At 40.5% G+C, this 18433-nt stretch overlaps 1 protein-coding gene across 2 annotated transcripts in view; it reads left to right on the forward strand.

The window, feature by feature from the left end:
• The window catches only part of PTBP3 (polypyrimidine tract binding protein 3), a 45797-nt gene that overhangs the window by 22072 nt on the left and 5292 nt on the right, over nt 1–18433 (forward strand). For both annotated transcript variants that reach the window (XM_071580027.1, XM_071580028.1), the window contains exons 7-10: nt 5036–5146; nt 11428–11602; nt 14801–14878; nt 15496–15635. In XM_071580027.1, coding sequence (XP_071436128.1) covers nt 5036–5146; nt 11428–11602; nt 14801–14878; nt 15496–15635 — 504 coding nt within the window. The remainder of the gene's footprint in view (nt 1–5035; nt 5147–11427; nt 11603–14800; nt 14879–15495; nt 15636–18433) is intronic.

The raw sequence follows: 18433 nt of genomic DNA on the forward strand, positions 1-18433 counted from the left end.
AGGTTTAATACTTCTCAGGAGTTTCCGCTTTCCTAACTTTGCATTTATTATAACAGTTTGTTAAAAAACTGCTAGTATTTCCCAAACTTATCATTCCTCTTTGACTGTTAATTTGGACATGGTTTGTCTGTATTTGCATGATGTGTCCTAGCTTTAATTTTATCCTCTCTCCTTGTGGCTTTGCTTCTGTATAGACACCTTCATGTACTGCACACTCTCATTTTGAGTGTATATATATTTAATTTCAACCTTTTAAAATATTTCTGCGAAGTTTGCATTTGCAATAAATCAAATACTATTTGATTGTAAAGTATTGAGTAGGTTCCAATCTAGGTCTTTGTCTTACTTCTTTTCTCTTTGTCTTCTAGTTTGGACAGTGGATCTTTCTAAGCACATCACCTATTTAAGTTGTATTTTTGGTTAACAACTTTGCAGAATTTGTTTGAAGTACAGAATGTAAAGGTGGATACTTTGAAAGGTAGTTTGCAGTTCCCATCTCAACTGACTTCCAGTAACAAAGAATAATATTGATAGCCCTATCAAAACTGAGCTGATTGACAGACCTATCAGATTAATGCATGGCTCTGAGGCTAGTGTAATTGGAAAAATTGTGGGGTTTTTGGCTATGGGATGATCTACTTAACACCTGGTCTACTGACACCTGGCAGGATGTACCTATCTCAGAGAGGGAAAAAAGTTCTAGAACCAGAGCTAGTGGGGCTTGTTCATAGAAATTTAAACACGCTTGGGATGGAGAAGGGGAAAATACCCAGCTTGCCAGTGATGGGCAGTGATACATTTCTACGCTTGCCGAAACAAACTAAGCCCCATTCGACCTCACAGAAGGGGAATCTGAACTAGTCTCCAGATTTAATGCAGAGTACACCACAGGGCCATTTGCATTATTCTTCCTAGCTGAGTATGCAAATATCATGCTCATAAATACATTCACTGACATTCTATTTTTTAATCCTACCTCACTAAACCTCCACCAAGAAGTCTTTCTCTTAATCCTAGCTACAAAAACCCTACTCTTCTCTACAGCTTTCCTTTGAGTCCATGCCTCAAACCCTCGATTCCACTACAACCAACTCATGCACATCCTCTGAAAAAACTTCTACCCTTACCACTGTCACTATGCCTAAGGCACACCAGCCTACCAATCTGCTATGCAGGTTTACCCCCCTACCTAAGACCCTTAAGGAAATGTGCCTCAATTCTGAGGATCACTGTGATAAAGTCAACATAGAGGTGTACCAATCCTCTCATTTCCTATACTTAGAAAAGCAGGAATCGAGCCTACACAAAAGGGATCAAAACCTTCATACCTCCCTTATATTATTTTCTACCCAAGTAGGGTCAGCTAAAGAAGCTATTGGGCCCATACCCTGAAAATGGTGGTTTAACCCTTTCCCCTTACTAATGAACCCCCAAGCCAAATTAATCTCTGTCATAAGCTTATTCATAGGAACGACCATCACAATCTCAAGCAGCCACTGAGTAATAGCATGGACCAGATTAGAAATTAACACTTTAGCTATTCTGCCCTTATCTCAAAATCCCACCACCCATGAGCTGTTGAAGCTGCAACCAAATACTTCTTAATCCAAGCAACTGCCTCAGCACTACTTCTATTTTCCAGCATGACTAATGCATGATATGCTGAGCAATGAGATACCACCCAGCTCACCCACCCCACACCTTGTCTATTCTTTGCAGCAGCTATCTCAGTCAAACTAGGACTAGTCCCATTCCACTTTTGATTTCCATAAGTCCTTCAAGGCACATCTTTAACTACTGGCCACCTTCGGAGTGACAAAACTGGGAAACAAGCATTAATGTGGTCTCTCCATCTGCTTCATGACGTGTTGTCTACAATGTACCACACCAGAAATGGTTCTACACCAATGCAAGCAGCAAGAGGAACAAACAAGAGGAGCTGGAAACTTTGGCCCAGTCCCAGAGAACTGACATCACTGGAATAAGTGAAACCCGGTGGGATGAGACCTGTGACTGGTGTGCCCTGTTCAGTGGTGCCAGGCTGTTCAGAAGGCACAGGCAGGGCAGAAAAAAGGTGGAGGGGTGGCACTGCATGTAATAGCAGTCTTAGAATGTTCGGAGCTCACAGTTGGCAATGGCACAGTGGAGAGCCTTTGGGTAAAAATCAAAGGGCAAACAAATACTGCAGATGTCACTGTGGGTGTCTGCTACAGACCTCCCAGCCAGGACAATAGCGCTGATGGATTATTCTTTGAGGAGCTCAGGGACACTTGCAAGCCAACTGCCCTTGTCGTTATGGGGGACTTCAACTTGCCAGAAACAACTAAGAGCATCACACAGTTGATACAAACCAGGCCAGATGATTCCTGAAAAACCAACTTTATGGAACAGGTTCTAAGGGAGCTGACTCAGAAAGATGCACTCCATGATCTGCTGCTTGGCAACAGAGTGGATCTTGTGAGGGCAGTGGAGATTGGTGGCTGTCTTGGCCACAGTGACCATGTGTTAAAATCTCTGTTGACAGAAGGAAAAGAGGCAGCAAAACCTCCGCTCTGGACACAAGGAGAGCAGACTTCAGGCTGCTCAGGGAGTTAGAGAGTAAAGTCCCCTGGGAAAATTTTTTTGCAGGTGCTGCAATCCATCAATGCTGGTCACTTTTGAGACATCACCTCCTAAGGGCATAGGAGCAGGGAATTCCCAAATGCTGGAACTCAAAGAGGCAAGCCAGAAAGACAGCTTGGCTAAGCAGGGATCTTCACTTGTAAATAAGGCAAAAAAGAAGTTGTATGTCCAGTGGAAGCAATGTCAGGTGACATGGGAAGAATACAGAGATGCTGCTTGCCACTATAGGTAGCAAATTTGTGTGGCCAAAGCTCAACTGGAATTGAAGCTGGCTAGAAATGTGGGGGAAACCAAAAAGAGATTTTTCAAGTATATTAATGGCAAAAGGCAGTGTAGAAATATCTTTGGCTCACTACAGGATGAGGATGGTCACCTCACAAACAGGGACAGAGACAAGACAGAGGTGTTTAATGCATTCATTGCCAATGTCTTCAACATGGATGATGGACCATGGGGGTCTCAGTGCCCTGAGCTGGAGGACCATGGCTGTGTGCAGTGATCAGCTCACAGCAGAGCAAGAAGTTGTACAGGATCTGCTGCTCCAGCTGCATCCCTACAAATTATGGGGCCTGATTGGATTCATCCTAGAATCCTAAAGAGCTGGCTGATGTCATCACAAAACCTTTTCCAATGATTTTTGAGCAGACTTGGGAATCCGGTGGGGTCCCAGAGGACTGAAAGCTGATGAACTTTGTCTTGATTTTTAAGAAGGACAAGAAGGAGGACCCCAGAAACTACAGACCCGTCAGTCTTGCTTCAGTGCCTGGTGAAATCATGGAAAATCAGAATCTTTTCTGAGAGGCACAGAAAAAACATCTCAGGACAATGTAGTCATTGGTCACAGCCAGCATGATTTCATGAGAAGAAAGTCCTGCTTGTTGAACCTGATTTCCTTCTATGACAGGGTAATCCACCTAGCTGACCAAGGAAAGTCACTTGATATAATCTTTGGAATTTCAGCAAAGCTTTTGGTACTGTCTCTCACAGGATCCTTCTGGACAAAATGTCCAGCACACAGCTGCATAACTGTATTATGCAATGGATGAGCAATTGGCTCACAGTTGAGGCACAAAGAATTATAGTGATTGCGGTGACAGCAGACTGGCAACCTGTCACTAGTAGGGTTCTTCAGGGCTCTATCCTCAGTCCAGTTCTCTTCAACATCTTCATTAATGACTTGAATGCAAGACTTGAAGGAATGTTAAGGAAGTTTGCTGACACTAAATTAGGAGAAGCTGTCAAATCCCTCAAGAGCACAGAGGCTCTGCAAGAGAGACCTTAAGTCAGGTGGCTGTGCAATCACCAACTGTATGATATTTAATGAAGGCAAGTGCTGGATTCTGCACCTGGGACAGGGCAACTCTGGTTGTGTGTATAGACTAGGGAATGATATGCTGGAAAGCAGTGCTGTGGAAAGGGACCTGGGGATCCTGATCAATGGCAAGTTGAATATGAGTCAGTAGTGTCCTGGCAGTCAGGAGAGCCAGCCATGTCCTGGGGACATCAGGCACATAATCGCCAGCTGGTCAAGGGAGGGGATTGTCCTGCTCTGCTCTGCACTGGGGTGGCCTCACCTTGAATATTGTGTGCAGTTCGGGGCACCACAATACAAAAAAGACATTAAGCTCTTAGAGTATCCAAAGGAGGGCCATTAGGACAATGGAGTGTCTGGAGGGGAAGCCGTATGAGGAACTGCTAAGGGCACTTGGTCTGTTCAGCCTGGAGAAGAGGAGACTGAGAGGAGACCTCATTGCTGTCTTCAACATCCTCATGAGGGGAAGTGGAGGGGCAGGTACAGATCTTTTCACTCTCGTGACCCGTGACAGGACTCAAGGAAGTTGCATGAAGCTGTGTCAGGAGAGATTTGGGTTGGATATCAAGAATAAGTGTTTTACTCAGAGAGTAGTTGGGCACTGGAAGAGCACCCCAGAGAACTGGTCATAGCACCAAGCCTGGCAATTCAAGAAATGTTTGGACAATGCTCTTAGGTACATGGTGTGAGTATTGGGGTGTCATGTGTGGAGACAGGAGTTGGACCTGATGATCCTGATGGGTCTTTTTCAACTCAGCATATTCTATTACTTAGGAAAGTCCATTTGTCAAACCTCAACTCTGATTGACTATCCACAGTTTCTCTGCATTCCTGGGACAAATGCCTGTTTGGCCTGTCCTTCCCTCCTCTTAGTTGATCAGTTATTGCTAAATTTTTAAGGAAATGTTATTCTTCCTTCCTGTCTTTTGTAGCCTCTTTTTACAGTATTTTTTTTAACCTCAAACAAAATTCTGAGTTCACACAATTTTTGTTCAGCTCTCACAACAGAAATATTTTTCAGAATTTTTTTTTAAATATTAAATGCTAGTTTTAAGAGTGTATGAGTATTGTGTCTGAAAGTCCATGTTTTTCCCTTAACAGATTTTCTCAAAATTTGGATATGTCTTGAAGATTGTCATGTTCAATAAGAACAATAAATTCCAAGCTTTGCTCCAATATTCTGATGCAACGAATGCATATTATGCCAAAATGGTAAGTGTAGTGTATTCAACGCAATATTTTTGTTTGATTGGGGTTTTTTTCCTCCCCTGGTAGAGGGGGAGCATTAGGAATATGGTCAATATATATTGACTATTAACTTCATGATTTCTCAGCTGTTTCCAACACTCTTGATGCACATGAATTACTTTGATATCCCTAATTAGTTAAGAGGGCAGCACTCTATCGTCCAGCTGCAAATGAATGTATAGCATACACCCAAGGCCTGCATAAGTCTAGCAAAACAAAAATTAGTAAGACCCCCTCTCAGTCTTCTCAAGGCTGAACAGGCCCAGCTCCCTCTGCTTTTCTTCGTAAGAGAGATGCTCCAGTCCCCTCGTCTTTGTAGCACTACACTGGATCTGCTCCAGTAGCTCCATGTTTCTCTTATGCTAAGGAGCCCAGAACTGGACACAGCACTCCAGATAGGCATCACCAGGGCTGAGTGGAGGGCAGGATCACCTCTCTAAGCCTGCTGGCAGTGCTCTTCCTAATGCACTCAGTGAGATAATTGGCCTTCATGGCCACATGACCACACTGCTGGCTCACAAACACCTTGTTGTCCATCAGGACCTGCAGGTCCTTCTCCACAGAGCTCTTTTTCCAGCAGGTCAGCCCCCAGCCTGTGCTGGTGCAGGGGTTTATTCTTTCCCAGGTGCAGAATCCTGCATTTGCCTTTGTTGAATTTCAGACAGTTCAGCTCTGTCCATCTCTCCAGTCTACCAAAACAAAGCTCAGAACCGTCAGCAGAGATGAGTAATGGGAACTGCAGTTTACCAAAAAGGTTTGCCTGTAAAACAAAATGGAATATTTTCAATGAGGTTCAATGCTAAGAGTAGTGTATTTAAAGGCCAAGAAATAAGATGAATATTATGTGTTTACATGCTTGAAATGCAATGAGAAATTTATATTAACCAATGTTCCCATCTTAAACTTCTTCATTTCAAACAAACTGTACCCTGACTTTTAAAATGCATATTGTCACTGAAGAAAAGCTCACCTACTCACGTGTATTTTCTGTGGTGATTAACTTCACCTGGCTGTCAAGAACCCAGTAAGCTCTCCCTCCCCTTCCTCAGGAGGACAGGGGACAAAAATAAGGGTGAAAAAACCTGTGAGTAGGGCAGGGAGATTCCTCAACGATTACTGACATGGCATACAGGCTCAACTTAGGATAATTAAGGAACTAAAACAAAAGTAAAAACAGCTTTCCCACACCCTCATTCCTTCTTCCCAGGCTCAACTTCACTGCCCATCTGCTACCTTCTCCTACTGAGCAGTGCAGGAGGATAGAGAATGGGGGTCGTGATCAGTCCATAACACTTTGTCACTGCTGTTCTTCCTCCTCACACTGTTTCTCTGCTCCAGCTTGGGTTCTTCTGCCAGGATACAGCCCTTCCTTAACTACTCTAGTGTGGGCCCATCTGTCAGGGGCAGAATGGAAGCTTTGGACAAGATTTTTCAGGGAGACCCTTCTGTTGTGTCATGAGGTGCAGAAAGAGCCCACTTGCTTTCTAAACTCCTCAGAGAGGAGTCTAAATGCAGCAGGATCCAACCTTAGCCCCAGACTTGGTCAAGAGTTTATGTTTGAAGGATTATTTTAGTGTAATCGAGCCTTCATACAACTTTGTCCCACTGGATTAAGGATGGCAAAACAAATATATACTAATAAGATAAATTATTTATTGAAATTTATAATGATAATATTTAGATTAAAATTCATTAATGAGAATTATTTAGCACACAATGTAGACATAACTAAAGTACAGTGCACCATTTATTGAAAAAATATTGAAGCAATGATACAAAAATTACTACGTAGCAACAGCTGAGGGCAAATATCTTTTCCTCAGCCTCCAAGAGTAACCTTGAGGGGCATCCACACCCAGGAGAGGAATCTACATGCCTGCTTCTAGAATGGGTGTGTTAGAAGACCCTGCTGTTAAAAAATGGGACTGGGCTTTTATAGTATGGAGGCATTGCCTGTCAGTCAGGCCAGCTGTGTCAGCTCAGCCGCTTTTGATAAGTTATCAGTAGGATTACTTGTTTGTTTCTTTATCAGGTACTTTGTCTGTACACCACATCCTCACTGGTGCCAGTTTATGTCAGAGAACATTGTTCTTCCTCAGAACATTTAACTTTGGAATTGGTGAGTCAGGCTGGTCTCAGCATCCTTCAACACCGAAAGCAGCATGACTCCCTTCTCTATCCATGACTGGTAACTTTTGAAAATAGGGTAAAGTTCAAGCTGATTACCCTCACTTAGGCAGAACAGCCTAATACACTGTCCCAGAGGCTGCAAGTGGGTGGATATTTGTTCCACTGTAGGTCTCCGTGGGCTGCAGGGGACAGCCTGCATCTCTGCTCCAGTGCCTGAACCACCTTCTCCTCCCCCTCCCTCTCTGACCCTGACATCTGTAGGATTGTTTCTCTCACTTTTTTTTTCTCATGTCTCATTCATCTCTGAGCTGTTGCACCATGTTTTTTAACGCTTCTTAAACATGTATTCATGGAGGCACCAGTGGTGGTCTCCCTTTTGGGCAGCAGCAGGTACTGGTTTTTTGAAAATACAGAATACTTTTTTTATCTAAACAACTTGTTCTAACAATTTCCTCATGAGAGCTAAATATATTGATTTCTAAAAAATACAGTTAATTTTCTCAATAAGGAATAGTTTTATAACTAAATCTTGAAAGCTGAGTACTCAAGGACTTTCACAGAACGGATGGCTGTGTTTGAATGGACACATTAAATGGAACTTTTAACTTACTTTTGTTATTGAACTGGTCTTTATTCTCATCTTCAACATTAAAGGCTCAGAATATTTTCCTGTTTTTACTGTGTGTTTAGAAATTGAGAATATATTGGAAATTAGTAAATGTAGTTGGGTTTTTAGCCTGGTTGTCAGCAATAGTATCTTTTCTTAAAGAAGAGTATTTATAATAAATTATATCTTATTAATGATTTCACAAAAATTAACATTTCAGTCTAAATTATTTTAAATAATTATGACAAATCAGTATTTTTTGCATGTTTTTTTTATTTCCTTCATCCATCATGATTTTTTGTATGGCTGGTATGGGCGGAAAAAACTACTTCAGTGATCTTTCTGAGCATAGCTATTCCTACAAAGATGGATTTTATGAAATTACATAATGGTTAAGGTTGGAAGAGACCACTGGAGGTCATCTAGTCCAATCTCCCTTCTCAAGCAGTGTTCCCTAGAGCACATAGTGCAGGATTGTGTCCAGATGTCTTTAGAATACCTCCAGGGTAGGAAACTCCACAACCTCTCTGGGAAATCTGTTCCAGTGGTTGGTCACCCACACAGTAAAGAATTTCTTCCTCACATTCAGGTGGAACTTCCTGTGTTCCAGTTTCTGCCTGATGCCAGGCTCCCTCCTCTTGACACCCTCCCTGCAGATACTTACAAACATTGATGAGATCCCCTCTCAGTCATCTCTTCTTGAGGCTGAACAGGCCCAGCTCCCTCAACCTTTGCTCGTAAAAGACGTTTCAGTCCCTTAGTCATCTTTGTTGCCTTCCACTGGACAGGCTCCAGGAGCTCTTGTCCTGAGAAGCCCAGAACTGGACACAGCACTCCAGGTGAGGCCTTAGTAGGGCTGAATAGAGTGATAGGATCACCTCCCTCAACCTGCTGGCAAGTGCTCTTCCTAATGCACCGCAGGAGACCAGCAGGTCAGTCCCCAGCTTGTGCTGGTGCATGGGATTATTCCCTCCCAGGTGCAGGGTCATGCATTTGCCTTTGTCAAATTTCAGATGGTTATTATCTGCCCATCTCTCCAACCTGTTGAGGTCTTTCTGAAGGGCTGCACAGCCCTCTGGGGTATCGTCCACTCTTCCCAGCTTTGTGTTGACAGTGAACTTGCTGAGGAGGCCTCTGCCCCTTCATCCAGGTCTTTGATGGGTAAGTTCAACAGTACTGAGCCAAATATTGAACCTTGTGGTACACAACTAGTGACAGGCCTCCAACTAGGCTCAGTTCCTTCTGCGTCTGCCATTCAGCCAGTTGCAGTCCACCTCACTACCCACTGTGTTGTTCCTTCAAGACTTGTCAGGGTGGCTTAAATCCCCCATGGCAATCAGGGCCAGTTACTATGAGGCTTCTTCTAGCTGTCAGTGAAAGCCCTCATCTGCTTCTTCCTCCTGATCAGGCAGTCTGTAGCAAACACACACAACAGCATCACCATTGCTAGCCTGTCCTTTAATCCTAACCCTTAAGCTTTCAACTTGCTCATTACCCACCTCAAGACATAACTTCATACATTCCAGGTGTTTTCTTACAAAAAGGTCCACTCCACCACCTTGCCTTCCTGGTCTGTCTTCCCATAAAAAAGAGTTTCATGACAACATCCCAGTCATGTGAGCTGTCCCACCACAGCTCTGTAACGAAGAGGAAATCAAGCCTTATGACTTTACACAGACCTATAAATGTTCCTTTTTATTCCCCATACTATGTGCATTAGTGTACAGGTATTTCAGTGTGGTATTTGGGCTTGTCCATTTCCCAGGAGGGGTGAAACAGGATATCATAGAGTCATGTCTGGTAGACACTTCCTGGGCTGCATGCACTTGGTGGAAGTAGCCTCACCGGACCCTCACTTTGATTCCCTCATCTTTCCTAGTTTAAGGCTTTCCTTACTAGATTGGCTAGTCTATTGGCCAAGACATGTAGCCCACATAAGGAACTGAATGCTGTCTCTCCCAATCAGCTTGTGGTCTTCAAACAGGGTCCCGTGGTTATAGAAACCAAAATGGTGTTGCTGACCCTAGTGCTTGATCCAGTTGTTTATTTGGTGAATCTGTCTCATCCTTCTCTTGTAATTTACTTTAACTGGCAGGATAGAGCAGAAAATGATCACACTCCCCAGAGCTCTGAAATCCCATCTGATAGCTCCCAAGTTGCCCTTGCTGTGTTTAGTTCTCATATGAAAGGAGGTAAGAGATGTGTGGAAAAGCCTTAGCAGTCTTTCCACACCATCTGTGATTCAAGCCTCTGGCAGACAAGAGACCTTTCTAGACCAGCAGTCAGGTCAGCAGGTGGGTATCTCTGTCCTCTGCAACAGGGAGTCACCCACAACAATCACCCACCACTTCTTCCAAGCAATCTCCGACACAGGGTCTTGACGTCATGGCCATTTTAAAAGGGTTTACCTCAGAAAAGAGCCTTGAGGTCATTCAGTCTAATGATAAACTGAACACTGCCCAAGTTCACCTCTAAACCATGTCTCTAAGCCCTACATCTTCACATCTTTTAAATTGCTCCAGGGAGGATGACTCTATTACTTTCCTGTTCCAGCATGTTCCAATGATTGATAACCCTTTTGATGAAGAGATTTTCTTAATATTCAATCTTAACCTCTCCTTACAAAACATGAAACTATTTCTTCTTGTCCTATTATTTGTTACATGGGAGAAGAGACCAATCCCCATTTCACTACAGTCTCTTTCAAGTAGTTATAGAGATCAATAAGGTCCCTCCTGAGCCACTTTTCTCCAGGCTAAACAACCTTAGCTCCCTCAGCTGTTTCTCACAGGATGCTCTAGAGCCTTCACCAGTTTATGTAAGGGTCAATTCCATGCAGTAAAAATTTCCAAATTAGTATTGCTACTAGCATCTGATGGTGTGTGTTGAGTGGGAGACAAGCAAGGTCAGAAATACAGAAAGTCATGTCATGTTTCAAGCTCTGTTTTGTCCAATTGGCATGAGGTGATATAATACTTACTAATTAGTGGACTACACTGGAACTCTACACCAGATTTTTAGGTAAGGGTAGTGGCACCATAATTGTCTGCCTGGTGTTTGAAAACAGCACTTTAAAAACAGAAGATGAATTACTGTTTGGATACAAATGCAAGACAAAAATCAGATAGTCATGGAGTGATTTGGCTTGGAAGGCACCTTTAAAGGTCACCCAGTCCAACACCCATGCAATAAGCAGGGACATCCTCAACTAGATCAGTTTTCTGAGAGCCCAGTCCAAAGAGCATCAATCACCTCTTCGGGCAACCTGTGACATGTTTTACCACCCTCACTGTATAAAAAACCTCTTTCTCATATCTAATCTAAATCGACTCTCCTTCAGTTTAAAACCATTACCACTTGTCCCATCACAACAGGCCCTGTGAAAGGGTCTGTCCCCATCTTTCTTAGAGTACTTCAAGTACTGGGAGGCTGCAAATAATAAAATAAACTTACAGCAATGGTTGTGGCAATGTGTTTTGAATCTGAAAATGTAATTATTTTTCTTCAGTCTCTGGATGGCCAAAGTATCTACACTGGGTGCTGCACTCTGCGTATTGATTTCTCCAAGTTAACTAGCTTAAAGATAAAGTACAACAATAACAAAAGCAGAGATTTCACTCGCACTGATCTTCCTTTTGGTGATGGGCAACAAGCCCTGGACTCATCTTTAGCTGCTACCTTTGGTAAGAAACCTTCACTTTTAGCGCTAAATACACACTAAGATCATAATTTTTATGTTGCATTTATGCTCTAGCTTCTTATCAAGTTCATAGAGGGGTACATTTTGCACATGTTTCTGTGTCTTAGGTCCAGTAAAATTTGTACGGAAAGTAGAAAGTTCAACTCAAGATAAATGAATATCTGCAACTGTAACATGAGGAATGTTCATGAGCAAATTCAAATTATTGTCAAAAAGCTACATTTGTAAAATGCTGTGCAATGATGCCATTAGTACAGGTAATATAATAAATGTTGTATATCAGAATGGTTAGTGAAAGTCATAACAAATTGACACTGGTTGCCTAAGAGTGCTTGAAAACAAGTGTTACAAGGGTCTTAAGCTCTTATTTGTGTATATTTTAGAATAACTGCCTGCTGTAACAAAAAAAAACTCTAAGAAAATTCAAGATATTGCACTTATTTATATATGTTTGTAGTTACCTTCTAAAAGATGAAACTTCAGAAATTTTTTTGAATTTTAGAAGTCACTTCCATGGCAAAGAGGAGAGTGTCTGCTAGCAATGACACTGGTGAAGCTCTTGTGGCATAAATGGCTCAGGCATGCTCATTTAATCAACTCTCATAATAATGCAAATCACCAAACATTAATTGGATGAGTTGAGCCATTTTAGCTATCTGTCTCTCTAATGATGGCCTTTAGCAAGAATACATAGCTAGTAACAGGCTTAGCTGTTGAATAAGAATTTATGTGCTGTCCAATTGATTAGTAGAGTAGAAAGGGCAGGGGAATAATTCCCTTTTTGCCTTTGGTTTTCTATAATGGCTCAGGCAGATAGTGGTTTGGTTTGGTTATTTGAATAGTTTAGTTATCTTAGATTAGAATAAGAAAGTGAGTTGCGGTCCCTATATTCTTGGTTGTTTCTACTGCTCCCCTCAATGGCAGGCCTGGATCTTTATGTAATGTGTAACTGTCTTTATAGCCTGGGGCAGAGTGAGAGGAGTGGAATTTGACATAGAGCATTATAAAAATGTCCTCTTCTAGATCTCATATATTCTCATTAATTAGATTTGCACTATTTGAAATGTCACTGGAAGGGGAAAGTACAGTTAGAGTAAAGACAAAATTGTTTGTAGGGCAGAGATAACTGTATGCTTTTGAAGGATATCACGTGAAAGCTGCTCCATTTCTTCCCCTTCACTCTTCCAAGCTTCTCATCGCTAGCAGTCTTGTTTTCATTTACTGTAATGGTAAAAACAGCAGAGGTGCTTGCGTGAAGAACAGAATGATGCCTGTGCCAAAACTGCTTTGTAGTGCGGTCAAAGTCAAGCAGCTCCATATATATTTTTCTTTTTTAAAACAATAGCTGTTTATGGGGAGAAGCATGCTCCCAGCCCTTCTCTCAGTGGGAACAACATGCATGTGTTGCCATTGGCATGTTCTGATAGGCCTGGTTACAGAACATGAGAGAAGGATGTTGTGAGTCACGTCAGCACTTGCACTTCCTATATTGTTATTGGTGGGTGTAGTTTTGATGGAGAATTATTAGATAAACCAGGTAACTATCTGAATGATACATCCATTTTTTCCTGTAGACTTGAAGTTATCTTAGTAGCAAAACTGAACTGCTCTTGAAACTTGTTTTTCTCTCTCTAGTTTTTGTTTGTTTGTTTTGTCTTATTTTATTTGGTTTTCTTGGAAAACATACTTCATTATGAATGAGCAGATCTGTGAATATTTTGCATTTGAAGAGTTCTTTCACCCAGTAAGCATGAGCAAAGATGCTTGAATTAGCTTGCTTTGAAGGGTAGTTGCTACCCATGCAGCAAATTATTTTACATTAAAAAAAAAAGGCAACAAAGAATTCCAGATCTTTCTGCATTGGCTCAGTTTGACAATTTTTACATGGTTGATTCTGGTATCAGTGTGCAACAGGCAGGTCTTATTTGGCAGAATGAAAGCTCTTCATTTATTTCTTCATTAATGTTTCCATTACCATTCTGGGATTGTGAATAAGTGATTGATACCTATATTGCCAGAACTTGTCAGTATAATGCGCCAGTGCCTGTATTTCAAGAACACAATTACTTGGTTTGGTGTGATAAATGTGTTCAGTTGTCTGTATGAAAGACACTTCGTTGCCACTGATAAGAGGAGGTTTAATGTGATGCAATATTCATGAACTCTTGATCTGTGGTGTCTGTTTCATTTGGTGCTTTTGTAATTCATTATGGATACTTCTTATGGTATTACATGGTCCTTATCAATGATGATTTCCTAGTGAATGTAGCTGTATTTTAATCAATGATGGAAGTTTGAGTAGTAAAACACAGTACCAAGATTGTAGGATGTATTTCTTGATTATACATGCCCCATTAAAAAAAAAAAACAAAACAACAAACCCACCAAAACTGGTATGTGCTAACATATGGAAGAATCCACGACTCAGACTTGTATCTAACTGCTTGTAGAACATAAGTTTTTGTGCTGCCCTGTGTAGGACTTAACTCCACATACTGATGTGGAAATCACTGAGCTGTCTTTGAGGCTGGGACTCTCCATATGTTGCCATTCCAGATCTGTTTGATGTTTGTGATTTCCAGGAGAACCATAAAAACACTGATTATTTATGAAGTTATGTAAACTGGGAAAGTACATCTCCTTAAAGGCAAAATACATATACTTTATGTATGTCAGCAGCTATTAAAATTCGGTATCTCAGGTTAGTTGTAGTTGTTTGTTTAGCTTATAGTCCTTTTAGAAATATCCAGGAAATAGTTGTATCTTATCATTGCAAAACATCTTTGATTGTATTTACTTTCAGAAAATTTCTAGAATGCATGTCCATTGTGTGAATAAAAACTGGTGAAGACCACAGGCATACAAACTTTGTTGGATACTAATCTGTGTTGTGCTTTCCCTACTCAAACTTGTTTAACTTAAGTTTTGCCCCAACTTCATTTTAGAGAGGGACATTAAAGCTTACCACAATATTAACCCGCAAAAGTGGCTGAAAATTGCCTTTGTAAAACATAGAATCTTGGATTTGAATGAGAAATTTTAACCCAAATGTTTTATAAGAAGTGTAATCACAGATGAAATCAGAACAGCAACACTGGCAGCTGCTTCTGAGCCTTGAAATCTCTTCTGTCTTTCTAAACTTTTAAAATCTGCTTTAATTAGATGTATCTGCTCTCTCTAGCCACCCAAACTACCATTTTCCCATCGTATGCAGGGGCTGCTGTGTTTGTCCCACCTTTGGGCTTTCCTCAAGGTGCTGGTAAGTTTGTTTTCTGAAAATGTGGTTAGTGCCTAGTGGGCCATCTGAATACACCTGTTTAGAGCAAATTGTTTTCAGATATAGGAATAATTCTGATTTTCTTTCTCATATAAGTCAGTAAAACTACTTCATGTAATCAAAACATACACTCATGTAGTTTATAGCTTAATAAGCAAAGAAATTAAATGCCATTGTAAAGACTACCTGCACAAGAAGAAATTAAGCATCTGTTTTTCTAAGAATCATAAATCTGTAATGACATTCAAGCAAATACAGGAAGTCTCCCCTTTTGTGGCTATAAAATGAGAAATAAATAGTTTTTTAGACTGAGTGATCTTTTCCTTACTAGCACAAGATAAACTCTTGTGCTGAATTATTTTTCTTCTTTCTTGGTCTGCAATTTATGTCCCCATTTGGTTTGGGTCTGTGTAGCTGAATATTTCTTCACCTCTGAAAGGGAGGTTGCTTCCTGCTTTATTAAGCAGGTACTCGTAATAACTAAACTCCTCAAAAGCATTTTTAAATTGAATATTGATGTTTTTGCCAAGCATAACCTGCTTTTGTCTTCTTTCTTTTCCACTCTGAGATGTCAAGTGATGCTATTTATACCCTTCCAGGTCTTTCAATTCCAGCTGTTCCTGGAGCTCTTGGTTCTCTCACAGTGACCGCATCAGCAGCATCTGGAGAGATGAGTATTCCTGATGTTACTGGTATTCCAGAAAATTCCGTTTTACTAGTCAGCAACCTCAACCCTGAAGTAAGTTTGATTGGTGGAACTCATGCAAGTATCACCTTATACCAACTACCAGGATCCTTCTTGCAAATTGATGTTTGCTAAAAGAATAAGGGAAATTTAAAAAACAACTCTTATACTAGTTTGAGGTAGTTTGCAATATTCATGAGCTTGAAAAACTCCACCCATCAATGAAAAGGTTCCTAACACAATTTACTGTAGGAACTCTATGTTAGCAGTGTAGGTAATAATTACAAAGAAGTCTATGTAAAATGTAAAAAATGTTTGAAGATGTAAACAAAATACATTATGGGTAAAGGTACTGGTATCTCTATTAATATGACTCCTCTGTGTGCTGCTTTATCTGTAAAGAGGGCAAAGAGTTTTTCATTTATTAAAACCCAAGAAATTAGAGAGAAAGGAGGGAAGGGAAAAGGAGATAAAAGCATGCCAAATCAAGTACCTTTCTAAATGTGCATAGAATCTTTCTAGTCTTGCAACTTTTCCCAGGTTGGAGAGGAAGAACACAGGTATGCTTCATTATTGACATCTCTGTGTATATGTTTTTAAAAGTTAATAAATATACATCATCACTTTTCATAGTACCAGACAGATATTTTTTTCATATGTTGGCAGTAAACTTACCAAGGACAACTTGCAAAGTTATTTGTAGTGGACATAGACTGTTTGGTAATCTTACTCCTGTTAGTCAAACATTACATCTGATCTGTGCTTAATTAAAAGCAATGTACCTCTTTAAAAAAAAAACCCAACAACAACAAAAACCAGAAAACGCCCCAAAATAAAGCTGTACCAAGGCCATGACTTAAAACACAATTCTACTTTACTGTTGATAAGCAGTCCTCTTGCAGCAATGTAAAATTCTTGTTGTACACACTCAATACCTTCATATTCTGAGGTTTAAAAGTCCGTTGACCAGTTACTTTAAGTAATTGTGTTTCTGTTTTTCTGCTAACTGCAAATTCCACAGTAAGCATCAAAAGAAACAGCTGCAGATATATCTGTAAGACAAATTATTTTTTCTTTGATTAGTCAACATATTATATCTGTGAATTTCTGATGATCACTGTGGATGTGCTTTCTGCAACTGATTATTCAATGTGATTCTCTGAATCTTAAGAATAAGCATATGGGAAGCATAGCTCAGAGCTATTGTTAGGACATTGCCTCTTTACATGATACTAACCATATCTGAGAAGTCATGAAGAACTTTGTGCTGTAATGCATGATACAGTATCAATGCATGGCATAAGTACATACAACAGCATTAATTGTTGTAAATGTATTTCTTGGCAATTGTGTAACACTTGTCCTTCAGGAGGGGTTGTCTGAGCCCTGCCACTTCTTTTTCTATGTATAGAAAATCTTTTTGACCTTATTTCAATTTACATTTCTCCCCTAGTGCAGGGTTTTACTATGCACTTGAACATTCCTTTGTGACTTTTAGATTGTCTGGTTTTGTCTTCCAGAAAGATTTTCTTTTAGTAGAAATATTGCGGTCTCATTTGGATAAGAAATTTCTTTTAAAAACCCCTCCATATTGAATTAAACTATTTGGGCCAGAAAGATAAACTCTTCATGAATTTAAATTTCACATTGATAGGAATTGTTCTCTATTACCAAATGCTAATGATAAAGGGGTATGGGTGTGCACTTAGTCTGCAGTACCGGCCTTTTTGAATAATTTATTTTGTTACCCATTTCAAATGTTGTGAGATGAGAAGGAATAAGGCTAAAGAGTGTGAGTAGTGCTTCTGATATTTTTAATACTCATTACTGGCAAAACCTTTGTCTTAACTGAATAAATTTTGGCTGTTTTAGGGTGTAAATTATATTCTTCGGTGCTTGGCATACTAGAATTTAATTGAAAATCACTGGAGAAAAAAAATTTCTTCCAATATTTGGCTTTCTGTTCACAGCTTCTATTCAAACACAATTTAAATATCACTTTCTATATGCTTCATATACGAACAGTTAAATTGTGTGTGTCACTTCAGAATGTCATGGTCATCATGTAAAATGATGGGGAAAAAACTGAAGGCAAACCAAACACATTTGGAATCAGCTACTTCTAGTTTTGTAGCTGTTGTCTGCTGTTTACAAAATACAGAAGTGATCTTGAATGTTCTGTTTTTAGTTTAGCAAATGTCTTTCATTTTTTCAGGGAATGAGCTGCTAGCATAGAAAGAAGGAGTTCAAATAATAAAGCTATTTAAGATATTAATAACTTCTGCAGCAGGACAAACTGAGTTTTGAGTAATGAAAATGCATGAGCTGAAGTGTTAGCTTGTTTAAATATTTTACATGTGCATTGCAAGTGTGTACTAACAAGAGTACCATACACTGTAGTTATGTGCTGGTTTAAAGGTGAACCAGCAGGGGAAATGAACTCACCACGAGAGAGATTATAAGTCAGACCTAAAATTTAATAATAATATTACAATAACAACACTGACACACAAGGGAAATTGCTTTCAACTCACAAAACCCCAGCAGTATAACCCAGTGTCCTGGGGCACAAACCCAAGGGGGTTTGTTTGCCCTTGTGCCGAGACCCCTGTGGTTCTCCCAAGTCCAGAGCAAAAGGAAAAGAAAAACCTGTTGGTGCAGGCGAGGGCTGTGGTCTGGGCGAGAGCAGGGATCTCCTCCTGTCAAGGTCCTGCTGCTGCTCTGGATCTGACAAGAAGTTCCCGAGGTCTTCTTACCCACCACTTATGTACCCTCAGGGAGCACTCAGTCCCTCCCCCTGGGCGGGGACTCACACAATGGGTGATTAACTCTGGGAGCCAGGGGGTATTGAG

The sequence above is a fragment of the Pithys albifrons genome, chromosome Z (assembly GCF_047495875.1).
Source record: "Pithys albifrons albifrons isolate INPA30051 chromosome Z, PitAlb_v1, whole genome shotgun sequence".
Classification (NCBI taxonomy): Eukaryota; Metazoa; Chordata; class Aves; order Passeriformes; family Thamnophilidae; genus Pithys; species Pithys albifrons.